Here is a 27,844-nt window from a genome sequence, read left to right as displayed (position 1 = left end):
AGCAACAACGAAGAAACCTGGAACAACTAGGAGTGAAGTAAAGTGAATGATATTTATATAGCGCTTTTCTCTAGTGACTCAAAGCGCTTTTACATAGTGAAACCCAATATCTAAGTTACATTTAAACCAGTGTGGGTGGCACTGGGAGCAGGTGGGTAAAGTGCCTTGCCCAAGGACACAACGAGAGTGACTGGGATGGCGGAAGTGGGGATCGAACCTGCAACCCTCAAGTTGCTGGCACGGCCGTTCAACCAACCGAGCTATGCCGAGAAACAAAAGTGATATCAACAAGGAAAAAGACCATTCTTATATTTTGTAAATGCATTAAAAGGCTGCAAATAACAAAACAAGCTCTCCTAAAATGAGAAAAGGTACAAAAGTGAAGTAGAGGGGTGAAACGACAATCTAGTGTTTCTAAAAGACTGCACCAAAAAAAGAATACAGTATTACTGCTACTGAAATGTCTGTTATATCAGCGAGAAAAGTCTGTAACGTGGGAAAATAAGCAAAAAGAAGCGAAAATGAACAAGGAAAATTGTTTTTAAAATGTAATTAGAAGGCTGCACTGAACCAATAACGGGTGCAAATACTCCGAAATAAGCTGGCAGGTGATTGTACCGTCATGTTTAGCGACTGAACGCCAGCAGACAACGTGGGGATAAAACAAACGGTGGACGCTAACCACCAGAGGGACATCTAATTAGAAAGGAGACTCCCTAAAGAGATCCGCCTCTAATTAACACTTGATGCTGCACACCTGGAACCATACTTGCCGACCCTCACAAATTACACTGTCCCTCCCGAAAATCTCCCAGAGGCACCGTTCTTGACTAATTTCTCCTGATTTCCACACGGACAATATCAAATAAATAAATAAAAGGAAATACGCATTTTCTGTCTATGTATGCACCTGTATCTGGTGTTGTATAGAATATGTTTTAATTTACTTGTTTTTCTAGAAAACATTGCATAGATTGATCGCTCATCAAAGCAACGTCTACCTTTTTTTTTTAATGATTTTATTTTATTTTATTTATTGAACCATCAGCACCATCCACCATTTGCATGGGTACTGTGGACAGCTATTTAATTTGTTATTTTATTTTGTTGCCGTGGACTGTTATTTTGTTTGTATACTACATGAACACTGTGAAATTCAAGTATTTCATTTTTCTAATACATTCATACATACATACATACATACATACATACACATACAGTGGGGCAAAAAAGTATTTAGTCAGCCACTGATTGTGCAAGTTCTCCCACTTAAAATGATGACAGAGGTCTGTAATTTTCATCATAGGTACACTTCAATTACGTGATAATGTTCATCAGTCAACTCATTGGTGTTAATTTTCAATGCATCAAGAAAAAAAAATATTTCAAAATCAAATTACAGTATGTTATTTATGTAGTTTGATCATTTTCCTCGACTGACATATGTAGCATCATCTACAAAGATACAAAGAATTGCTACTGCGTCATCCAGTGGACACATTTAAAACAGCTGTTTCTTTCATTGAAAATTTTAGTTTAATATTTATACATAGCAAACTCATCCCGCGGGCCGCATAAAAACTGTCCGGCCTGATCCGGCCCTGTACGTTTGACACCCCTGTGCTAAGGTATCGGAAATGCTACCTCTTCCTCCATGCTGCCTTTAGGAGCACGCTACAAAACAGGACAAATGAGTGTCCTGGTCACACCGTTTATCTACGGCACTGAATCCTCACACCACATTAGGCATGCTGCATTGTAAGCGATGCTCGTGTGTGGAAGAATCCATTTTACGGTCTCACCTGCCAACACAGACGGCCAGACATCGGAAGCAGGTGCTTGTCAGAGCTTGCCAAAAACACGCTAGTCTCTTAATTGGACTGGAGGTAACATCAGGCCGCTAGCTAGGTGTCTCGTTATTATTAGCAAAATGAATTAAAAAGTAATTAAGCAAGGAGTATACAAAGCTAAATGAATGAATGGAATCATGCGATTAAACGTCTTGGCTCTTGTTTGCAAACTTTGGGCAAGGATGTGAGACCTGCTATGTTCTGCTGTTCTTATTTACAAAAAACAGCAGTTCGGTTATTACAAAAAATCCTATTAAGTGCAGAGAACCATAGACGATTTGCACCCCGTAATTTTGCAATTTATCGTTTGAGGTTTAGCTGGCCTTTGGTTTTCTCAAAATAGTTATTATTTGTCATGTACTAAAACATACACTCTTGTAGTAAATCAGATACTATGGTAAAACAACGTACCGTATTTTCCAGAGCATAGGGCACACCAGATTATAAGGCACACTGCTGATGAATGGTTTATTTTTGATCTTTTTTTATATTAGGCGCACCGGATTACAGGGCGCAATAAATGAGTCATATTATTATATATTTTTTCTAAATAGAAAACGGTTTTAATGACATACAGACTTTACTTAAATCAATAACAGCAGCATCTTCACACAGGAAATGTGTCCCGTAAAGAAACGACCGACCGGAACTCTCTAAAAACTAAAGTTGCTCGGGTGGGTGATGTAAAGTCACTACACCGGTATGTTTTAGTGCTTTCATGGCGAGTTTACTGACTAATATAAGTAATAACTTTACACTACATTACATTAGAAATGACAACAGCGGAGGATGAATGTCCCAGAACAAGAAGATAGAGAAAAAGAAGAAGCTTATCGACTTTGTCGTTTCCACGGACCACAAAGGCGGACGCAAGCAATTTTTCAGGATATAGCAGATCCCAAATACAGATAGGCAGGTACCAGAAAGTAAGAAAAGTTTCTTTTGCATAATATTGCTAAACAAAACACCAGATAATATGTCTTACTTTATACACACACCATAACAATACTCGAATATTAAAGCACATCAAGCGGTGCGGCTTCATAGCTTACCAAAGTCGTACTAAAAACATTTTGATGGATTTTTGAGCACAGTTGGTAATGTTCTATATTTTCAATGGAATATATACAATGTTGGTGTTGTTTATTTGAGTCATATTGCCATCATCGTGCAGCCTACACTTATCTCTTATGTTTGACTGCCATCTACTGGTCACACTTATTACACAATGTAACAAATGAGGTGGGTAAGCTCAACCAAACTTATTACATTCATTAGGTGCAACGGGTTGTAAAGCGCACTGTCGAGTTTTGAGGGGAAAAAATGATTTTAAGTATGCCTTATAGTCTGGAAAATATGGTACCTTAATTTGGATATCTCGTGACGTGTGTCGAAAAAAACTCCACAATAAAACAGAAAAAAGTTGAACTTACAGAATGTTAAAAATCAGTTGATCGTCGATAAAATGTCTTAGCGCACCTCATCTTACATGCTAGCCCTTAGTTTCCCAAAATTGTCGAGTTTGTAAGTAATAATAAAAATGCTTTTAAAAAAAATGCACCTTAACTTGAATGAATTGTGACAAGTGTTGCAAAAACAGGCACACAAATAGAAGGAAAGAAAAAATTGTGTAATGTTAAAAATCAAATGATTTTTGATTAACTGAGGTCTTTATGTACTCACATTGATTTTGTTTGTCTTTTTCCAAACATTTTGGTACGATTCCAAATTGTATGACCTCATCAAACATGCCAACCCATAATATCCCCGAATTGTAAAAAGGAGTTAATAGTAAAAACTAAACATTTGTTTGATTTCCGCATTGTAAAACCTAACAGTTGGCTCTTAGTTAATAGTAACATGTGTAAAATGTACCTTAACTTTGAGTGTCCCATTGGAGTCTAAAAAATGGGCAAAAAAACAAAACATGCCTGGATATGTTTGATTATTGAGGTATTTATATGGCGACAGTAATGGTTTAGTTTATTTTGAACGTGCACATCATCAAGCATCATATATCTATTACACTTGTACAATTAACCTGTCTAAAAAAAATAAAAGAGTAGTAAACAGCAGATCTTAATAAATCCCACTTCTTCTGTTTTTTGGCAGTAGTTTAACACATATAGTGTTAACCCCTTAATGCCCGCTAACCAAATGTGTGTATTGGTTTTCTTTTAGTTTTAACAAATACTTTGTTCAAATTACGAATTCAGCAAATATCCGTTAGCTTCAGTTAAACATTAATTATTTGGTTAGTCGCTAATAGTAAAATCAATAAAACATTTTAGGCTACCATAACTTTGAACAAGTGATAGGTAAAGCAAATAAGCCATAATAGCCCAAAGAAAACGCTAAAATGTTGTGTTGTTAACCCGTTCCTGCTCGTTTTTGGGAGGACATTTATTTTTCCAGAGTTTTTACGACAATGTTGGTCAATTTCCTCAATGTGCAGATTGAATTAGCAACTGTCTGAATTTCTGGGGAGGTGCTGTTGCTTCGGTGAAAGGTTTCAATAAAGCACTAAGAAAATAGATGGGGAGCGGCGCAATCAAAGAGGGCGGAGACCAATGCCATCTATTGGACATGTTTATGGGTCTTCATAAAGGTTCTGCCTAAAGGTAATCTAGAAAGTGCACTAGGGGAGGAGATACCCCTGTGGCTGTGGCCTTCCATCTGCTATAGCCTGGATCTATCCGAGCTTCAGACTGACTAAAGCTGGGTCGCTGCTAGCCTTAGCTTTGCCTTCTAACTTCCAAAATTGGACCTGGGTAGGTAGTAGGGTTGTACGGTATACCGGTATTAGTATACTACCGCGATACTAATGAATCATTTTCGGTACTATACCGCATCTGAAACGTACCGGTCTCGAACCCCCCCTCGCCTGCATCAATGTCACATCCTGACATTGCTGGTTTACGATCAGAGGGGCATGTTCAGCAGTGCACAATCACAGTGTACATACAAACAAACTGTGACTGTGTAGACAGAAAAGGGAGAACGGACACATTTTGGCTAAAAAACTAATGATAAAGGTGAAGTTATAACACGGAAACGCCCTCAGGAAGAGGTGCTTAAGACATGGCTAGCTAGTTAGCGGCTAAAGTCCATCCGCCGTCGGCAGTGTTTTAGCTACTGCTAAATCACCAATCCTGGTCTCCATGGCGACAAATAAAGTACATTTCCTACAAGTATCATCCCTGCAGGACGAGGAATAGCTAAACATGTTTCACTACACGCCGTGGCTCAAAGGCATCAAAATGTAAACAAACGCCATGGGTGGATCTACACCTAACATCCACTGTAATGATATCAAGTGCAGGCACGTACTGTATCTAGTTGATACTACTATGATTACATCAATATTTTTTGGCATCACAACATCTTTCGTTTTTTAAAAATGTACATTATGTTCATAAACTCAGGAAATATGTCCCTGAACACATGAGGACTTTGAATATGACCAATGTATGATCCTGTAACCACACACACACTTACTGTGTGTGTGTGAGAATCATTGGTACTTTAAGTTTAATTTTAACTAACAAAGTATCAAACAACAGAAGAATAAGTGATTAATACATTTTTACAGAAGTGTAGACCGACCGACCGACCGACCGTACTTTATTGACTCCTTCAGGAGAGTTCCCTCATGAAAATTAAAAGAACATAGTAAAAGAGAAAGTAAGCAGATTTTAACAGTAAATTATCAAGTAGATTAATAATTAATTTTCTACCACTTGTCCATAATAATGTTGACAAAATAATAGAACGATAAATAACACCATATGTTAATGTTCATACATCAGCAGACTAATTAGGAGCCTTTGTTTGTTTACCTACTACTAAAAGAAAAGTTGTCTTGTATGTTCACTGTTTTATTTAAGGACTAACTGCAATAAAAAACATATATTCAATGTACCCCAAGATTTTTTTGCTAAAATAAAGCCAATAATGCAGTTTTTTTGTGGTACCCTTTATTTAGAAAAGTACCGAGATGTAGCTAAATAATTCTAGTACCGGTACCAAAATATTGGTATCGTTTCAACACGAGTGGGTAGTAAAACAATTTAACAATGACTTTGAAGCAAGCTCTCTATTTAATATTAATGCTTTTTCCTGGACTGGTTTTCCGCAATTGTAGTGGGGTACCTGACCAGGTGCTCCACAAACCTTTAACTCTACCTAACGCAATAACAGTCACCTGGTCCTTCGAAACTACAACATTTACACAAAGGTTACTGATGTCCTCATGTGGGTCAGTGCTAAAGTGTTCTAACCAGCTTCATTTATGGTGTATTTCTGTGTTAAATAGAAGTTTTACTCCTTCTGAAATTACAAATGTTGACAATGTGAAGCCAAGTAATGTTTTCATCCGGTTACCTTGCAATATGAAACGGACAATCTCTATACTGGTCTTACTTCTGCTATCAAGCAATGTGCAACCAAGCCAAGGCCCATTATTCATTCAAATATTAGAAGTCTACTGCCAAAATTCGACTTCGTCAAAATCTGGATTCTAACAACCAATGCAGACATCCTTATCTTATCAGAAGCCTGTCTAAGTAAAGCAGTCTCTGACAAGGACATTGCTATAAATGGATATATTTTCCGATGCGATCGTCCTCGAAAAAGGTGGAAGAGTGGCCAAGTATATAAAAAACAAATTTAATGTTACCTTATTATCATCACTGTCAATCACTAAACAATTTGAACTCCTTGCCCTGCAGCTTGAATTTTCGCATGGCCAACCCCTCGCAATTGTAGGGTGTTATACACCTCCACCGAAGCCCTTGCCTCTCTTGCATACTTTGAGAGTGGGTTAAATGCTAGTGAACTTCTCTTGGTTGGTGATTTACATTTTGACGGGTTGACTTCCTCTTCTGATAACCTTAAAGCTCTTCACTAAATTTAAATCAATCACTTCCCCCAACTTGACCCAATACTAAAAACGTATCTTTACTTGATCTGGTTCTAACCAGCGCTCCCCTTAAGTACACGGATACTGCCGTGTTTGTCAATGACTTCAAGTGATCATTGTACAATTGCAGCTCTAAGAAACTGCGAGCTACCAAAACTAAAACCCACTATTACATGCAAAAGAGATATTAAAAACTTTTGCCTCCCAGCTTTTATATACGACTTAGCTGTCTTTTAGTGGAACAAAGTTGCTTTAATTGATGATGTTGCAATAGCCTTGAAATACTTATATAATGAATTTCAACGTATAGCCAATAAACATGCTCCCTTTGGAAAATTTAGAGTTAAAGGTCGGAAGGTTTTCCTCTGAAATTGGAAACCTTCTCAAAGAGGGAGACGTTGCTTTGGCCAGGGCTCGAAAAACAAACACAGAAGTTGACTGACTCAGCTTTCGCCAGCTTAGAAATAAATGTACTTGGCTTGTTAAGAGAGCCAAGTCTGATTTTTACCTGCATGAATGCAAAAGCACCCCCCGCGATCCCAAAAGGGACAAGCGGTAGAAAATGGATGGATGGATGGATGGAATGCAAAAGACATAAATGACCCCAAAACGTTTTTGCAAAACATAAAAGCTTACTTTAAATCATGTGACAACAAATGGCTTTCCAAGTCATTTAATAACTCAATTTGATACTTTTTCTGATAAGACAGCTATATCTGGCATGTCTTTGTGATCGATCATGTTTTGTTTGGTTATGTTCTGTTGGTTTTTGGACTCTTTGTTTTGTCACCATGACAACCATTAATTTCACCTGTCATGTGTTCGGACTCACGCACCTGTTGCTAATCATGTCTGTATTATTTAAGCCATAGTTACCAGGTAGTCAGCCTGGCGACATCACCCTTGATATACTCTTGATACCCCTGACATTATCCATGCTCGTTTTTTCACGTCCCAGTAAGTGTTTTCGTCCACAGTTTAGTGAGTTTTTTTTAGTTCATCTTTCATGTCCAAAGTTGTTTTTACCTCCGCCTTGTGCGCGCCTTTTGTTTGGTACTTTTTGAGTAATTAATTAAATCTTGTCATTACCTTCACATCGTGTTCGGTCAAGTCAATTTGCACCCCGGGAGAACATTCATCGCAGCGAGCTGTGAGATCCTTGCAGTAAGCTGCTCCAAAGTCCAAGTCTTGACAATATCAAATTGTTTTAATGAGTTTCTTGTTTCTGCCGGGTCCTTGTTTGAGTCGTTGAATCCTCAATTGTCAAATGTTGGTACAACTGATGTTAATATAATAGATGCAGCACCTGCACTTTTGAGTTCACATCTGTATCAGTATCTGACTTAAACAGTGCACTAAAGAGCCAGGACACAACTAAAGCAGCAGGACCTGACCAAATTGAACCCTTTTTCTTAAAATTGGCTGCTGACTTTGATGCCAAGCCTCTCTCGCATATTTTTAACCTAAGTCTAAGAAGTAAAAGCATTCCAAAAATCTGCAAATCAGCCTTTGTTCTTTCCCTGCTAAAAGGGGGTTAACCGACAAATATAAATAATTACAGACCAATTTTCTAAATTATGCATTCCAGCAAAATTGTTTTAGAAGATCAGTAACCAGATAAAGGTGTTTTTAGAATCAAACAGTTTTTTTTTCTGTTTCAATCTGGTTTTAGAAAACAGCATAGCACTGTTGCAGCTGCACTTAAGGTCCTAAATGATTTAATCGAGTCTGTAGACAGCAAGAAATATTGTGTCGCCCTATTTATTGATTTATCAAAAGCATTTGACACAGTAGACCACAGTCTGTTAATTCAAGCCCTTCATCACATTGGATTATCTAAATAATGCAGCTGCTTGGTTCACAAACTATCTTTCCAGCAGAACACAACGTGTACATTTGGCTGGCACGACTTCTTCATTATTGGACATTACCAAAGGAGTCCCGCAAGGCTCAGTGATGGGGCCCATTTTATTTTCTAGGTACATAAATAATCTTTGCAATAATTTGTCAAATGCAATATACCATTCAACCTCCGTCACTCAGGCTTTTTAGTTTTTACAAGCTGCCTTTGATGTCATCCAGGCTGGCTTGTATGATCTTAAATTGGTTTTAAATACAGATAAAAGCAAGCTAATGATTTTCTCTCATTCAAGGATGCTACTGGAAAATATTCCAAGTATTGTAACATCAAATGGAAACCTTATAGAGCAGGTATTAAATTATAAGCACTTGGGTTCTACTTCTGATCAGGAGCTTTTATTTAAAGCCCATATTAACAACCTGGTCTCTAAGCTTAGAGTAAAGCTTTTTTTTTTTTTTTTTTTTTTTTTTCCCAGAAATAAAAACTGCTTCCCTCTTAAAGTCAGAAAGAAATTGGTGACAGCGACTATCTTGCCCGTAATTGATTATGGAGACGAGCTTTATTTAAATGCCTCCAGTCCTTGGACACTGTTTTTCACTTAGCACTAAGATTTGTTACTGTCTGTTGTGGTCTCGCCCACCACTGTCAACCGTATATGAAAGCAGACTTATCTTCATTGAGTGCACGCAGATACCACACATTGATTGACTATCATTTTTAAGGCTATTTTAGGTTTAATGCCTCCATACTTATGTACCTTGTTACAAAGAAAAACAGCTCTTATGCATTACGTTCTAACAATTTGTATGTTTTAACTGTTCCCCATGTACAGACTGAATTTGGCAAAAGTGCTTTTGGCATTGCTGCCCCTCTGGCATGGTATGCATTGCAGACGAAACTGAAACTCTCTGAACTACTTCCATTTTGGAGCCTTCTGTTCTGTCCTGAGGGACAGACAGCGGGAGCCTTTTGCACAGTGCATGTGTTTTTAAAAGGTGCAAATCTTTATTGTTTTACAGTTCTCTTTTATGCATTTTAAAATGTATGTTTTAATGTATTACTTTTCTGAAACCGCTCTGTGACATGTGGTGTTGACCTCTTGGCCTGATTGGATTTTAACCTATTTAAAACATGTCATCAAAAATATATATTTATTGTGAGATATCATTAAGATGATCAGTGTTTCCACAAAGACAAATATCATTAATTATTCATAATAACAAAGAGTTAAAGGTAAATTGAGCAAATTGGCTATTTCTGGCAATTTATTTAAGTGTGTATCAAACTGGTAGCCCTTCACATTAATCAGTACCCCAGAAGTAGCTCTTGGTTTCAAAAAGGTTGGTGACCCCTGCCTTTAGAGTGTGCCTGATCCACTGTCATTTCCTTTGCCTGATGATGACTTTGACCATCTTCTGTTCTGTGCGCTGCCACAGATTGCTGTTAGCTATGACGTTTGGCCACGTAAACAAGCTTGCATTGGAAACTCAAAAACAAGGAACGTAAAGAGAACTAACCAAAGGTTTTTGGATCTTATTCAGGATATCATTGCAAAAAAATGCATAAGCTCTCGGGATAGGTAGAAAGGTGCAAGAAGTCTGGTCAAGTGTAAAGGGGCTGTACCTTGGAGGATACAACGGGTGCAGTGGGAGGGTACCTTCCTCACAAGGTTGTGTGCCCCTAAATTGACTGAAGAAAGCTAGGAGTCAATGTATGTACTTTAAAGGGGAACTGCACTTTTTGTGGAATTTTTGTTCACAATCATTATACAAACATGTATTTATTTTTAGGATTCAAACGGTGATTAAAAAAAAACCTTTGCAAAATGCTGATAATGGGAGTCACAGTTGTAGCTTTGAAAGCCTCTAAAACAACTTAAAAACCCTCCATCAACATTTTATAAACACACTATAAGTTTATATATGATGTAACAACAGACACGTTCTTAACAATATGTAAAAGTATGTACAGTATTTTATGCATTACAAGTTCTTTCCTCAGCGCATTTATTTCTGTTCACATAGCAGTGCTATTTCAAACTTGTTCCTCCTTTTTGGAAACGCGAGTGTGTTGTAATCATGGCAGACTTGGTAACAGACAAGGTAGAGTACTATTTTTGGACAAATGAGGATTCACAACCTTATCTTTTTGAAGCTGAATATACGGAGGATAGACTGCTGCTTACTGAAGCGAGCAACAACAAAAGGTGAAACGTTGGAGAGGAAGGAAGCCGAGAGAGTGAGGTCGACATGACTTGCGGGTATAAGGGTGGAACATGGATATAACATTGACCATGATACACGATGCATGTTATTATTACTACATACACTGCCAAACCATACATGAAATGTAGGCTCATACTTTACAGACTGAGATACTGTAATATGATTGTTCTTGTTTTTCCGTCAGTGCAGACTAGTGTCCAATTGCACTGTTTTGTGCATTACAAACTCAAAAGCAATTCAGCTGTTGATGTAAAAGCTAGCTAATCTCTTGTCGTAGCTAGCTTACGACTAATGCCGTAGCATGCTGTCCCAAGACTAAAAAGAGTGTTCACAGTTAAACAGTGTTCACTGTTAAAATAACAATGTCGCCACAGCTACAGGTTATTATACAGTTTACAGAACTTAGATGCGTAAATTAAGTATTGTTGACGGTTTTTGGATGTATTTTTAAAGGGATTTAGCAGCAGAATGGATTGCTCCCATTAGCTGCACCAAGCAGTCACCAAGAACGAGACGATTTCTACAAATTACAATGCAAAAAAACAAAAACACTTTGTTTCTTGTTTGTCATTAGTATTGTGAACCATAGGCAAAATACCAAACAAATGCAGTTCCCCTTTAAGGTGCGACACATCAGGTAAAAGTCAAAAGTGGGGAAGCAGTACCTAAAGTGACAGGAAGTGGTTTTGGAAGTACAGTAGGAGTTGATTTATGTCCCTTAAGGTGACTTTTCTCTCAGCGCAGGTCCAGACTACAGTAGGAGTCAGTGTATGCACCTCAAAGGGAACGGAGGCGGTACCTTAGGGGATAACACCTTGCTAACAAGGTAGGATACCCTGAAGTGGACTGAATTATGGTACAAGTCCATTTCTGTATTTTAAGGTGCAACACATCGGAAGCAGAACTTAAATTGACAACTGATGGAGAGCAGGTCTGAAATACAGTTGGAGCTGATTTATGTACAGTACCTTCAAGTGATATTTCTTGTACAGTATAGTATGTTCACTTCACAGTAGGATTCAATGTACAGTGGGGCAAAAAAGTATTTAGTCAGCCACCGATTGTGCAAGTTCTCCCACTTAAAATGATGACAGAGGTCTGTAATTTTCATCATAGGTACACTTCAACTGTGAGAGACAGAATGTGGAAAAATTCACATTGTAGGAATTTTAAATAATTTATTTGTAAATTATGGTGGAAAATAAGTATTTGGTCAACCATTCAAAGCTCTCACTGATGGAAGGAGGTTTTGGCTCAAAATCTCACGATACATGGCCCCATTCATTCTTTTCTTAACACGGATCAATTGTCCTGTCCCCTTACCAGAAAAACAGCCCCAAAGCATGATGTTTCCACCCCCATGCTTCACAGTAGGTGTGGTGTTCTTGGGATGCAACTCAGTATTCTTCTTCCTCCAAACACGACGAGTTGAGTTTATACCAAAAAGTTCTACTTTGGTTTCATCTGACCACATGACATTCTCCCAATCCTCTGCTGTATCATCCATGTATCCATTTTGGTATAAACTCAACTCCTCGTGTTTGGAGGAAGAAGAATTCTGAGTTGCATCCCAAGAACACCACACCTACTATGAAGCATGGGGGGTGGAAACATCATGCTTTGGGGCTGTTTTTCTGCTAAAGGGACAGGACGATTGATCCGTGTTAAGGAAAGAATGAATGGGGCCATGTATCGTGAGATTTTGAGCCAAAACCTCCTTCCTTCAGTGAGAGCTTTGAATGGTTGACCAAATAATTATTTTCCACAATAATTTACAAATAAATTCTTTAAAATTCCTACAATATCAATTCCTGAATTTTTTTTCACATTCTGTCTCTCACAGTTGAAGTGTACCTATGATGAAAATAACAGACCTCTGTCATAATTTTTAGTGGGAGAACTTGCACAATCGGTGGTTGACTAAATACTTTTTTGCCCCACTGTACACATCTCAAGGGGAACTGAGGCATTACTTTGGAGGGCACCCAGATTCTGCAGTCCTAAAGCGACGTATTTCTAAGAGAAGCCCTTTCCTTTTAAAGTGACTAACACAGGGTAAGTTTTTAATCCAGTAGGAGATGGTTTCTATGTCGAAAGGTGCAAAATATTTGGTAAAAGTCAAAGGTACACTAGTACAAAGGTTCACTTTTATGGCCTAAGTTGCAACACCCACTGATAAAATTGTATACCCTCCTAAAGTGACAGAGTGGGTCTTAAGTATAGTAGTGGTCTGTTTGCGTGTCTCAAATAAACAAACAGTAGACGTCTACGTCTCAAGACGTACAGAGACTGTATCTTGGAGCATAACACTTGAATTCCGACTAAAAGGCGTCCATTTCTTTTCCTTAAAGTCTAGACTAGAGGGTAAAGAGGTGGTACTTTGGAGGCGACCACCCAATTAACAACATGTTGTAGCCCTAAAGTAACTTCTGTCTGGGTGTAGGTCTAAAGTACAGTAGGAGTCTGTTCACTTGGCTTAAAGTCTAACAAGCCTCTGGTATCAATCAACCTTGGAGGATACAACTCCAGTCTCTTAGCGCTTGACTCTAAAAAAAAAAAAAAAATAGCCTCTATTTCCATTAACAGCTAGTTTCGACTGGATGTCACATCAACGGATAAACATTTCCGCCATGGTAATAACGTGATGATTTCTACACATGTAAACATGGAGGTCATATCAGCGCTCGTCATCCCATTCAGTGTATTGCACTAATAAAGAGAGCCTTGATGAGTCACAGAGCAGGAAATTAATGTTGAGAGAAAAGGAGGGAGTACATACTGAAGGGCACGCATTCATACTGGACTTCCAGATATTTGTACGTTCCAGGACAGGGGTCGGGAAACACATCCGGGCCGGCAACAACGGCACACTGGGTCCGGTTATTACATCTGAAACAAAGAGAAAGGGGGGGTGTTGATTTACAGGAAATGAGTAAAAATTGTAACAATAAAGATGTTTTTGTCATTTGAGTTTATAATCGAAGCTGTCCTCTAACCCAGTGTTATTCAACCTTTTTTTGAGCCAAGGCACATTTTTTTCATTGAAAAAATGCAAAGGCACACCACCAGCAGAAATCATTAAAAAACGAAACAATAAAAAGTTGTTGTCGCAAATGTTGGATATGACTTTAAACCATAACCAAGCATGCATCAATATAGCTCTTGTCTCAAAGTAGGTGTACTGTCACCACCTGTCACATCACGCCGTGAATTATTTAGACTTTTTTGCTGTTTTCCTGTGTGTAGTGTTTTAGTTCTTGTCTTGCGCTTCTTTTTTGGTATTTTCCTGTAGCAGTTTCATGTCTTCCTTTGAGCGATATTTCCCACATCTACTTTGTTTTAGCAATCAAAAATATTTCAGTTGTTTTTATCCTTCTTTGTGGGGACGTTGTTGATTGTCATGTCATGTACGGAGATGTACATTGTGGACGCCATCTTTGCTCCACAGTAAGTCTTTGCTGTCGTCCAGCATTCTTTTTTTTTGGTTTACTTTGTAGCCAGTTCAGTTTTAGTTTTGTTCTGCATAGCCTTCCCTAAGCTTCAATGCCTTTTCTTAGGGGCACTCACCTTTTGTTTATTTTTTGTTTAAGCATTAGACACCTTTTTACCTGCACGCTGCCTCCCGCTGTTTCCGACATCCACAAAGCAATTAGCTCCCGGCTGCCACCTACTGATATGGAAGTGTATTACACGGTTACTCTGCCGAGCTCCAGACAGCACCGACACTCAACAACAACACATAATTTACAGACAATAATTACTGGATTGTAAAAAATATTTTTAGCCCAAATAGGTGAAATTTGATAATCTCCCACGGCACACCAGACTGTATCTCGCGGCGCACAGTGGTTGAAAAACACTGCTTTAAGCTTAAAGGACAGACTACCAAACAAATTAAAATACGGCATTTCTTGATTATTTTTTGTTCAAATTATTTTCTCTTTTTGCCATTTGAGGCAAAATTGGAAAGGTTGTCACCCAACACAATTAAGAATAGTATGATCAAGTCACGTTACAACAAACAAAAACAAAACCACTTTTGTTCGTTTTTTTAATGACATAGATCTTATTTGCCTTTTCAGTCAACATGAGTGTTGAGTATTATCTTTAAAATGATACAATCATGTCATGCTATGTCAAATGGACAGACAAACAGACAAAAAAACATTTTTCCCGGGACTTTTTGGTGGAGGGGTTTGGGTTCTCCTTTTGTCTACGTAGATCAAAGTGGAAAAGTTGCCCCCACCCTAGAATCGAGAAGGGTACACTACCGTCATGTATGCATGTTTTGCACAGAAAATCAAAAAGAAAACAGACATATAACATCTGATGATTTTTTTTGTATTTAATAATATTTTTTATAGTTTTGTTTGAAACTATATGAAAGATCTGCCCCTCCCAAAAGTGCTAAACTATTAATGCCAGTCAGGTAAACCATACAAAAAAGCACAACATTTTATTACTTTTATTAGATTAGATTTCTTCTTTTCATTTAAGAAGTGCCTTGACTTTAGCGGACTTGCAGTATATTTTTTTTGTTACCAGTGAATGCTCAAAAGAGGAATATGATGATAACCATAGAAGCGTTTGTATCAATGCTCTGAATCTATACCATCATTATCTTTGCCGAACAGTAAATAGTATTTATCCTGGGAAGGTCAAGGTGGGGGGTCTGACACAATGATTCATACGGCGCAATTAAAGGATCCTCTACACCTTAATTAACATTGATTGGCTTCTCACTAATCAATCCAAGTCATGAGAGGGGAAAAAATGTAATGAAATATAGTCGGCTTCCTTTATGGCTTCATGAACCATAGCTAAACCCCTCCACCCCTAAAGACAAACTACCCACACTCAGCAGCCAGTAAATGCCACTCAAGTAAATAAGAGCTCATTGTGACTGAGAAACAATTATCTCTTCACAAGACCTTTTATTCTATAGGGACAGGGGGGGGTGGCAGTGGAGGATGGAGGGTGGGAGTCAAGTAAAAATAGAAAATTACCCCCTTAGAATACGAACACGGGCAGCACGGTGGTAGAGGGGTTAGTGCGTCTGCCTCACAATACGAAGGTCCTGAGTAGTCCTGGGTTCAATCCCGGGCTCGGGATCTTTCTTTGTGGAGTTTACATGTTCTCCCCGTGACTGCGTGGGTTCCCTCCGTGTAATCCGGCTTTCTCCCGCTTCCAAAAACATGCACCTGGGGATAGGTTGTTTGTCTATCTGTGTTGGCCATGCGATGAGGTGGCGACTTGTCCAGGGTGTACCCCGCCTTCCGCCCGATTGTAGCTGAGAAAGGCACCAGCGCCCCCCGTAACCGCAAAGGGAATAAGCGGTAAAAAACGGATGGATGGATAGAAAACGAACACAAAGAAACTCCAAAGTGAATTGAGCTGGATCACAGCAGGGTTGTTAATGGCAAGCCAAAGACACCTGGCATGGCATGGCATGGCATGGCATCGCACAAGTGTTGGGTTTGGTTAAACATAGCAATCCCGAGACACCGAGCGGCTGTGTAGAGTTTTTAACGTGGAGCGGGCATAGTGGGATAGCATAACATGGCATGGCATTGCATAATAAAGCGGAGCATGGCATAACATGGCCTCTTAATTTATCAATAGAAACTTTACTTTTCAAATAATCACCCAAAACTCAGAGAATATAGAATTTTCATCAAAAAATGTATCAAATCATATTGTAAAATTTCAAACCCGACAGTTTTTATGAATACCAACTGACCAATTCCTTAGACCAAGTGGAGAAATCCCATGGAATGTGTGTTAATATTTTTTATATAGATTTTTCTCAAATGTTGCGTTATTAGGTATGTCAAATTATTCAAACATTTAATCAGATTAAACACAGTTTGCAAAATAATAAGTCATGATTAATCCACATTTGCAACTATTGTTTGATTGATTGATTGATTGGATTGATTGAAACTTTTATTAGTAGATTGCACAGTACAGTACATATTCCGTACAATTGACCACTAAATGGTAACACCCGAATAAGTTTTTTTAACTTGTTTAAGTCGGGGTCCACGTGAATCAATTCATGGTGCAAATATATACTATCAGGATAATACAGTCATCACACAGGTTAATCATATTAGTATATACATTGAATTATTTACATTATTTACAGTCTGGGGGGTGTCTAAAATATGCACAATGTCCCTGTGTTGAATCAACACAAAAATAAATGACAATTCTGTCACGCCGGGACATGGAATAGTTTTACTTCTTCGATGCAGAGAGGATTTGGGACAAGCCAGGCGTGGATGTGAGTACAGGATTATTTATTTATACACTTAAATACAAAAAGGCAAAACAAACGACGCACTCGGTGGCGGATAATAAAACTAAAACTTCAAACTAACAAAAACAGCACAATGGCATAACTATCTACAAATAAACAAAAAATACTATCAAAGATACACAATAAACCAAAAACTTGCACTGAGGCAAAAAATACAGAAATCTTACGTGGCGTGGTCAAAATGGTTAGCAGCGTGGCAAGGCAAGAAGGTTGGCAAGGCCAGATAGGTGCGTGGTCGTGGTTAGTAAGCATTAGCAGTATGCAGGCAAGGTTCCCAGATCGATGACCAGAAAACAAATGACTTAAATAGTAGCTGTGGTAATGAGAAACAGGTGCGGGACTGAGGGCAGGGGCGTGACTAGGAGAACAGGTGGAAACTAATGGGTTGCTAAGGAAACAAACAAAACCAAGAAGTGCAAAACGGGAAACAAGAGTCCAAAAAACAAAACGTAACATGATCAAACATAAACCCAGATTAACAGGCATGACAAATTCTATACATTTGACATACTGTAAATTTGTCACAGCTTCAAATGAAATGAAAATTTTAATCAAAGGAAATGTTATATAAATCTTACTTTCAGACAAGCCTCCTTTTTTTGTCTTTTCAGTGTTGCGTTGCACTGGTGGCGCAGGTGTGTGGAATTAGTAATCAACACTATTTGTAAGTCACAGTTCGGTAAATGATGAGAGGGTGCTCACGTTCGATCATTGTGACCCACCCTTTTCCTGGTTTCATCCTTCAGGATACACACACACGCGCAGAAAGGAACAACGCCACAGCACATGGGTGGTGTTTGGGGTGATTTACGGTCTCGTTTAACTGTTGAAGCTGCACGGCGGCCGTCGCGTTCGTCTTTTAATCTCTTCGTGGGCCAAGATCTCTAGTTGTGGCATCTATTTAATAAATATGTCGGTGGGACGGGGGTTAGTGCATGTACCTCAAGGTCCAGGGTTCGAACCTGGGGTCTTTCTGTGTGGAGTTTGCATGTTTCAAGCATGTTTTACTCAATATAGGTCATAAAATCTTAGCAACCAGCTGTAATATCTTACTGAGATTATTTAGGACCAAAACCCTTAAAACAAGTAAAACATTCTAACATAAAATCTGCTTAGTGAGAAGAATTATCTTATCAGATAGAAAGTAAGCAAATATCACCCATATTCGAAATATATTTAATCTTACTAAGATTTCAGTTTTTGCAGTGTATAACGTAGACTAAAAATGTACCATAGCAGCAATATAAAATATATCATCCTTGTCCCAGCTTGTCCCTTTTGGGATTGCAGGGGGTCGCTGAAGCCTATCTCACCTGCATTCGGGTGGAAGGCAGCGTACATCCTGGACAAGTCGTCACCTCATCACAGGGCAAACACAGATAGACAGACAACATTAACACTCACTTTCACACACTAGGGACAATTTAGTGTTGCCAATCAACCTATCATATATGTAATATTTACATATTATATATGGAGTGTATAATATATACATTTAAGTCTCACCTTAAAACTCATTTGTATACTCTAGCCTTTAAATAGACCTCCTTTTTAGACCAGTTGATCTGCCGCTTCTTTTCTTTCTCCTATGTCCCCCCCTCCCTTGTGGAGGGGGTCCGGTCCGATGACCATGGATGAAGTACTGGCTGTCCAGAGTCGAGACCCAGGATGGACCGCTCGTCGGGACCCAGGATGGACCGCTCGCCTGTATCGGTTGGGGACGTCTCTACGCTGCTGATCCGCTTGAGATGGTTTCCTGTGGACGGGACTCTCGCTGCTGTCTTGGATCCGCTTGAACTGAACTCTCGCGGCTGTGTTGGAGCCACTATGGATTGAACTTTCACAGTATCATGTTAGACCCGCTCGACATCCATTGCTTTCGGTCCCCTAGAGAGGGGGGGTTGCCCACATCTGAGGTCCTCTCCAAGGTTTCTCATAGTCATTGTTGTCACTGGCGTCCCACCGGATGTGAATTCTCTCTGCCCACTGGGTGTGAGTTTTCCTTGCCCTTTTGTGGGTTCTTCCGAGGATGTTGTAGTCGTAATGATTTGTGCAGCCCTTTGAGACATTTGTGATTTGGGGCTATATAAATAAACATTGATTGATTGATTGATTGATATATTATTATATCATATGTTTGTATAATATATACAATATATAACAAATCCCAATTACCATGTACAATATTATAGTATATGTAGCAAAAAAAAAAAAGGCAGCATAAAATAAAGAGTAGATCCAGCAGAAAATATACACTATAAACAAAGAGAGGTAGCAAACATAGAAGCGGTTAGGTAATAGATAGATATCATCTATTGCTGGATGGCGAGTGATTAAGTGTTGGTTAGGCCTATAAGTGATTAATCATTATCAATATTTGATTATTCATATTTAATAACGCAATCATTTATTTTTAAACTAAACGTGTGCGCAGGGGTGTCTCTTAAATGAGCAGAATAAGGAGCACAGTCCATTTAGCATGTCTGTCTTCATGAATATGCAGAACATATGCTGACCATCAGAACGCCCACAAAACTTGGGAGGAGAAGATGCAAATATAACTATTTAGCACACGCAGTGTGACCTATCAAGATTGAAATTGTCCTTGAACCAGTGTTTTGTGTCTTATTGAGTATGACAAGAGAGAACGTGCAAACTGGCATTTGCACAGAAATAGCTGTGAGAAAGGAGGCAATCCTGATGCAACTTGTGTCGTACGTATGCTTGTCAACATATTTGGAGAGTCCAAAATTAAAAAAATAGACATATTGTCTATTCAGCAATATCATTCTATAATTTTATAGCCCCTGGTTGACTTAAGGCATGGGTGTCAAACTCTGGCCCGTGGGCCAAAATTGGCCCGCCCTACAATTTCATTTGGCTCTTGAGGCAATATCAAATTAACATTAGAGCTGGCCCGTCGGTACTATAAAGGCACTGCCTTTAGCGTTGTCTACAATATGTTGCCACGTCCACTTTTACTCCATACAAACAGCGTGCCGGCCAAGTCACATGATATATGCGACTTGTACACACACTTAAGTGAATGCCATGCATACTTGCTCAACAGCCATACAGGTCAGACTGAGGGTGGCCGTAAAAAACAACTCTAACACTGTTACAAATATGCGCCACACTGTGAATCCACACCATACAAGAATGACTAACACATTTCGGGAGAACATCCGCACCGTAACACAACATAAACACAACAGAACAAATACCCAGAACCCCTTGCAGCACTGACTACCACCAAAACCCGCCCCCCACCACCGACCCCACCCATCTCATTATTATTTTATTTTAAGATTTATTAGCCTGTGGAAAAATGTAATGTTGATATTTATCTCAGAAGGCTGCAAATATAAAATAGGCATTAAATGTTTTATTTAAATTGTATTTATTTGACCATTTATTTTTTTTTCCGTTTGTTTATTGAATGTTGGTTTTGCACTACTAAGTTATATAATTATTGCTTGTTCCATATTCATTGTTCAAGCAAATCAGTGTAGCAAACTGAGCAATAATTAACAATTTATTCGTGCACTTTCTCTTGTTACTTCAAGGCTTGAATGTTTGATTCATTCATTATTGTTATTTTATTTTCTAATTTAATTATTAGCCTGTGGACAAAGTTTATTTTGATATTTACCTCAGAAGGCTGCAAATAGAAAAGAGGCAATCAATTTTTAGTTAAATTTTATTTAATGTGCCATTGATATTTTTTCATTATTATTATTGTTATTTGAAACTCGATTTTGCATGTCACTATAAAGTTATATAAGCCTTGCTTGTTCAATATTCAATGCAAAACTTGTTTGGGTCCCTATTAAAAGGTTCATTCGTTCAACCCTTGGCCCGCGGCTTTGTTCAGTTTAAAATTTTGGCCCACTCTGTATTTGACTTCGACACCCTTGACTTAAGGGGTCGATTAAAACAAATTTCTGCTGACAATTTTTTTTACATTTACATTCACTTTTCATATAGTAAATATATTGTTGATACATATATTATTTGATATTCTATTATATATCTCCTATATTAAAAACACATATTGCAATATGCATTTTCTTGCATTTAGAGCATGGGTAGTCAAACTGTGGCCCGCGGGCCAAATTTGGCCCGCCGTGTAATTTCATTTGGCCCTTGAGGCAATAATAAATTAACATTAGAGCTGGCCCGCCGGTATTATACAATGGCAGTGCCTCTGTATCACCGCATTCAACGCTAATTCTCATACTTGCCAACCCTCACGATTTTTCCAGGAGAATCCCGAATTTCAGTGCCTCCCCCGAAAATCTCCCGGGGCAACCCTTCTCCCGAATTTCCACCCGGACAACAATATTGGGGGCGTGCCTTAAAGGTACTGCTTTTAGCATCCTCTACAACCTGTCGTCACGTCCGCTTTTCCTCCATCCAAACAGCGTGCCGGCCCAGTCACGTAATATATGCGGCTTCTACACACACACAAGTGAATGCAATGCATAGTTGGTCAACAGCCATACAGGTCACACTGAGGGTGACCGTATAAACAACTTTAACATTGTTACACCACACTGTGAACCCACACCAAACAAGAATGACTAACACATTTCGGGAGAACATCCGGACTGTAACCCAGAACCCCTTACAGCACCAACTTTTCCGGGACGCTACAATATACACTTCCGCTACCAACAAAACTCGATTTTGCATGTCACTATAAAGTTATATAAGCCTTGCTTGTTCAATATTCAATGCAAAACTTGTTTGGGTCCCTATTATAAGGTTAAGTTGTTTAACTTTGACCCGCGGCTTTGTTCAGTTTAGAATTTTGGCCCACTCTGTATTTGAGTTTGACACCTCTGGTTTAGAACAATATAGTACACACTCGCAGTGCCAGCATTTCTTATGAGTGCACCTTCAGCGCACTAAAAAAGTGAGTCCATTGTATATGCCCTGCAGGACTACTGCTAAAATGCCCATAAAAAGTGGTTCATATGTGCTGCATCTTTCACAACATAACGCCACACGTAGAAGCATAGCTAACATGAATGTGCACTAAATGATCATGGTAAAAGCCGCTTAGTTCACCCAAAAATTTTTTTCAATAAGGCGGTCTGCACCACTTTTCAATTGTACACGCAGTCTTAGTAGATCACACACAACACGCCCACTGACAGTACACATAATTTTATAGTTTGCACATTCTGTTTAGTGGGTGGTAATTTGGATCTTAGTAGATCAGGTCAATACGACACTGCTTATTGCTTTAAATATGAATTTTACATTTCATTTTTATATCCGTAAGTCTACCCCAGGGCAGCTGTGGCTATTGATGTAGCTTACCACCACCAGGTGTGAATGAATGTTGAGTTCCACTTCTCTGTGAGCGCTTTGAGTGTCTAGAAAAGCGCGATATTAATCTAAGTTATTATTATTATTGTTATTATATCCTACTTGGCATGTCTAACAGTGCAAAAAAAAATGGTCAACTACACTATTAATATAAAGTTGTGTTGTTTTGCAGTTCATATGTATGTGTTTGTAAACAATGTGGTAAATGTACAGTATGAGTGTCTGACAACCTTTCCTCCTGAATATTTGCGACCTGCTCAGTGGCCTTGTGGTTAGAGTGTCCGCCCTGAGACTGGAAGGTCGTGAGTTAAAACCCCAGACGAGTCATACCATAGAGCAAAATCCCAACTCCATGTTCCTCAGTAATGTGACACAGGAGGAAATAGTTACAAGCGTGAAAACATTTTAATCCAAGACTTCAATGGAAACTTGATATGGAAACGATAAAAAAAGGTTATTGAAGAGATCTCAGGACCATTAATGTATATTAGTAATTATAATTTCAAACAGGTACATTTCCAAACAAAATAAAAATAGCTGAAGTTGCACCAATTTATAAGACTGGAGACAAACATCTATTTACAAATTATAGACCTGTTTCTTTACTTCCACAATTTTCTAAAATCATTGAAAAACTGTTCAATAACAGATTAGAGAGTTTCATAAATAAAAATAGAATACTCGTAGAGAACCAATATGGATACAGAGCTAATGTTTCAACTTCAATGGCTTTAATTAAAATTACAGAAGAAATTACCAATGCAATAGATGGTAACAAATGTGTGGCAGCAGTGTTTATGGATCTAACTAAAGCATTTGACACAATTAATCACAATATTTAATCAAAAAACTAGAACGATATGGCATCACAGGGTTAGTCTTAAACTGGATAAGAAGTTATCTAACGAACAGGAAACCATATGTGAAGCTAAGCGAACACACTTCTACAATGCCAAATATATCCTGTGGTGTACCTCAGGGATCAATACTAGGACCTAAATTATTCAATCTCTATATAAATGACATTTGTAAAGTAACAAGAGATTTAAAGTTAGTATTATTTGTGGATGATACAACAGCGTTTTGTTCAGGAGAGAACACACAGAAGATAATACAAATAATAACAGAAGAAATTAACAAATTAAAAAAATGGTTTGACAAAAACAGACTATCATTGAATCGCAGTAAAACTAAAATAATGCTATTTGGTAACAGTAGAAGAGAAAGTCAAACACAAATACAAATAGACGGAATAGAAATTGACAGAGTAAATCAAACCAAATTTCTAGGTATAATAATTGATGAAAATTTGAACTGGAAATCTCATGTAAAAAATATACAACATAAAGTTGCAAGTAAAACGTCAATAATGAATAAAGCTAAATATGTTCGAGACAAAAAATCACTTTATATTCTCTACTGCTCACTAGTGTTACCATATCTGAGTTACTGTGTAGAAATATGGGGAAATAATTACAAAAGTACACTTCATTCACTAACAGTATTACAAAAAAGATAAATTATAATAATACATAATGTTGGATATACAGAACATACAAACCCTTTATTTATTGAATCAAAGATACTGAAATTCCACGACATAGTGGATTTGCATACAGCTAAAATTATACACAAAGCAAACTACAACCTGTTATCCAAGAATATACAACAATTCTTCTCAACAAAAGAGGAGAAATATAATCTTAGAGAAAAATGTAACTTAAAACATTTGTACGTGCGTACAACACTTAAGACCTTCAGTACATCAGTATGTGGAATTAAACTATGGAATGGATTAAGCAAAGCAATCAAACAATGTACTAATATCATCCACTTCAAGAAACTCTTCAAACTTAAAGTGTTTACAAAGTACAAATAAGAAGAATCGTGACAAACATTCTGAATTTATTCACCTATTCATTCTTTCATTCTCAAAATAATCTTACTTATCGTATGAAATAAAACTTCAACAATTATTTATTTATTTATTTTTATTTAATTACTAATGGAGTATATTGTGAAGACTTCCTATTCCTTTTCGAACATGTTGAAAAGAGAAACTGAAAATTGTGATGTATCATGTTGTATGCTTGCATGTTCCAAATAAACTCAAACTCAACTCAACTCATACCAAAGACTATAAAAATGGGACCCGTTGCCTCCCTGCTTGGTACTTAGCATTAAGGGTTGGAATTGGGGGTTAAGCGCTGCTGCTCACTGCTCCCCTCACCTCCCAGGGGGGTGAACATGAGGATGGGTCAAATGCAGAGGATCATTTCACCACTATGACTATCGTTTTACACCCTCCATTACGTGAAAATCCTGACTTGACTAATCAAGTTTGTAGTACTTCTTTAGTGTTTGGCTAAGTTAAGACAACAAACATAAGAGATCCTGGATAAACAGGACTGTGCTTGTGCAATAGATTGAGAGAAGTTCTAACTAGACATAGTCAGGAAGAATAAATTTTTTGTCACTGGAGTCAAAACAGAAGAGATGTGTCCTTGCCTGGTATCAAAAATGGTAACCTTTGATTTTGGGGGGGTATTTCCCAGCTGAAAAGGACATTTCTGGGATCCCGCACTCCTTTAATTTGAGGCCATGATTCTTGGCCCGAAAAGAGTCGATTGCACCCATCAGGTTGGGAGTGAAGTATTGGCCCAGGTGGAGGAGTTCTAGTATCTCGGGAGAACAAGTGAGTGAAGGCTGCAGCCTAAGATTGACAGATGGGAGCAGCAATTGCAGTAATGTGGTTGTGCTACCAGACGGTCGCGGTGAAGAGGGACCTGAGACGATTTACCAGTCGATCTATGTTTCTACTCTCACCTGTGACACCAGCTTTGGATAGTAATTGAAAAAGCACGATGGCGGATACAAACGGACGAAATAACTATCCTCTGTAAGGCGGCCGGACTCACCCTAAGGCATAGGGTGATGAGCTCCGTCATCCAGGAAAAGCTCTAAATAAGGTGGCTTCTCCTTCACATCCAGAGGATTTTAGTTCATAAAAAAACTCAGTAAAAAATAAGTATTTCATTGATTTGTTTCACAGCAATGCCAGATGGATAGAGAAGATTGAACTACCATGACTTGTCCAAAATGTCCAACATGCACAATTTCTTTATTTATTTCTTTTTTTTTTTGTCAACTGAAGCTAAACCAGGACCAAATCTGCAAAGGCAATCATAGGAATAATAACTTCTTTCCTCTTGAGGGATTAAACAAACATGCTTCGTATCCAACGGGATGATTGCGCACTTAATCCCAAAGATTTAATCTTGACCTACATGCAAAAATCCTTTTTATCGCTGCTCTGTGTGTTTTTTTTTCTTTAACTAAATTAACGATACTTTTTGAGGTTTTTTTTTGACGAGACGTCTCAGAAAACATAACCCTATGGAGCAACACCTTACAAAGAAGGACCAGCATCATGCACAACATCACAAGAAATGTTAGCATGTACCGTAGAGCCAGAGATCAGTTCAGCTACTGTAGCATCAAAGAATAGCATGCACAGTTCAGTTTTTCTTTGGCTTTTTCTTTTTTTGGAAGTCCCTGACTTGGCTTTGGATAAAACTGTTACCACGTTTTTGCCAGATAGTTTCCGTATATTTAGTAAAATATATAAGAAAATGTTAGTGTATGACATTCTGACAATAATATTGTGGTAATGTTTAAAGTGAATTAACATGTTGTAAACAGGTAATTTACTGTTTAATGTGCCGACAATCCATCAAGCGGTGCAACTTCATGTCTTACCGAATTCATACTAAAAACATTTTGACAGATTTTTGAGTGCCGTGTGTAATGTTATATATTCTCAATGGAACATTTAAAGTTTTGGTGTTGTCTAGTGGCGTCATCTTGCAGTTTACACTTATCTCTTATGTATGACTGCCATCTACTGGTCACACATATCATCACACCATGTACCAAATAAAATTGCTTCTAGTCGGTGCGAACTACTAGAATTATGCCGTACATTAGGCGCACCAGGTTATAAGGCGCACTGTTGATTTTCGAGAAAATTAAAGGATTTTAAGTGTGCCTCATAGTCCGAAAAATACGGTACAAGTTAATATACCTACAGTGGGGCGAAAAAGTATTTAGTCAGCCACCGATTGTGCAAGTTCTCCCACTTAAAATGATGACAGAGGTCTGTAATTTTCATCATTGGTACACTTCAACTGTGAGAGAAAGAATGTGGAAAAAAAATCCAGGAATTCACATTGTAGGAATTTTGAAGAATTTATTTGTAAATTATGGCGGAAATTAAGTATTTGGTCAACCATTCAAAGCCCTCACTGATAGAAGGAGGTTTTGGCTCAAAATCTCACAATACATGGCCCCATTCATTCTTTCCTTAACACGGATCAATCGTCCTGTCCCCTTAGCAGAAAAACAGCCCCAAAGCATGATGTTTCCACCCCCATGCTTCACAGTAGGTTTGGTGTTCTTGGGATGCAACTCAGTATTCTTCTTCCTCCAAACACGACGAGTTGAGTTTATACCAAAAAGTTCTATTTTGGTTTCATCTGACCACATGACATTCTCCCAATCCTCTGCTGTATCATCCATGTATCCATTTTGGTATAAACTCAACTCGTCCTGTTTGGAGGAAGACGAATACTGAGTTGCATCCCAAGAACACCGTACCTACTGTTCCATGCTTTGGAGTTGTTTTTCTGCTAAGGGGACAGGACGATTGATCCGTATTAAGGAAAGAATGAATGGGGCCAAAACCTCCTTCCATCAGTGAGAGCTTTGAATGGTTGACCAAATACTTATTTTCGACCATCATTTACAAATAAATTCTTTAAAATTCCTACAATGTGAATTCCTGGATTTTTTTTCTACATTCTGTCTCTCACAGTTGAAGTGTACCTATGATGAAAATTACAGACCTCTGTCATCATTTTAAGTGGGAGAACTTGCACAATCGGTGGCTGACTAAATACTTTTTTGCACCACTTTATATTGCTAGACTTTAGAGTACTGCCCATACCTCAGTTTAGCTAGCATCAAAAAATGTATTGCGTATTTTGCTTTTTTTTTAGGACTTTCTGCCCTCTTTTTCCCACTTCTTAGCAGTCGTTTGCGAAAGCAGGCAGATTAAAGTAGGACGCTGCCATCTGACAACGAAAGACGCGGGGGAACCTAGCAGATCACAACACTGTAATCACTCTAATCGCTAGCTGATCCGAGAGCAGCAGGAAGTCTGCCAGCCAACACCTACTTTGTTGCTTGGATTCACATGACGTCACGTCCCCCCCCGCATCTGGCTCATTAAAATATTCATGGTGGTCAGGCCAGAATTTGTTCTCAATG

At 38.3% G+C, this 27,844-nt stretch overlaps 1 protein-coding gene across 12 annotated transcripts in view; it reads right to left on the bottom strand.

Annotated features, from left to right (window-relative positions):
• LOC133560244 (adhesion G protein-coupled receptor L3-like) overlaps positions 1-27,844 on the bottom strand; it is a 422,550-nt gene that overhangs the window by 182,954 nt on the left and 211,752 nt on the right. For all 12 annotated transcript variants that reach the window (XM_061912548.1, XM_061912556.1, XM_061912551.1 and 9 more), the window contains exon 5: positions 13,637-13,746. In XM_061912548.1, the coding sequence (XP_061768532.1) occupies positions 13,637-13,746 (110 nt within the window). The remainder of the gene's footprint in view (positions 1-13,636; positions 13,747-27,844) is intronic.

Source organism: Nerophis ophidion, linkage group LG10, assembly GCF_033978795.1.
Source record: "Nerophis ophidion isolate RoL-2023_Sa linkage group LG10, RoL_Noph_v1.0, whole genome shotgun sequence".
Lineage (NCBI taxonomy): Eukaryota > Metazoa > Chordata > Actinopteri > Syngnathiformes > Syngnathidae > Nerophis > Nerophis ophidion.
Note: the sequence above shows the minus strand (reverse complement) of the source record. Positions and strands in the feature narration are given on the sequence as shown.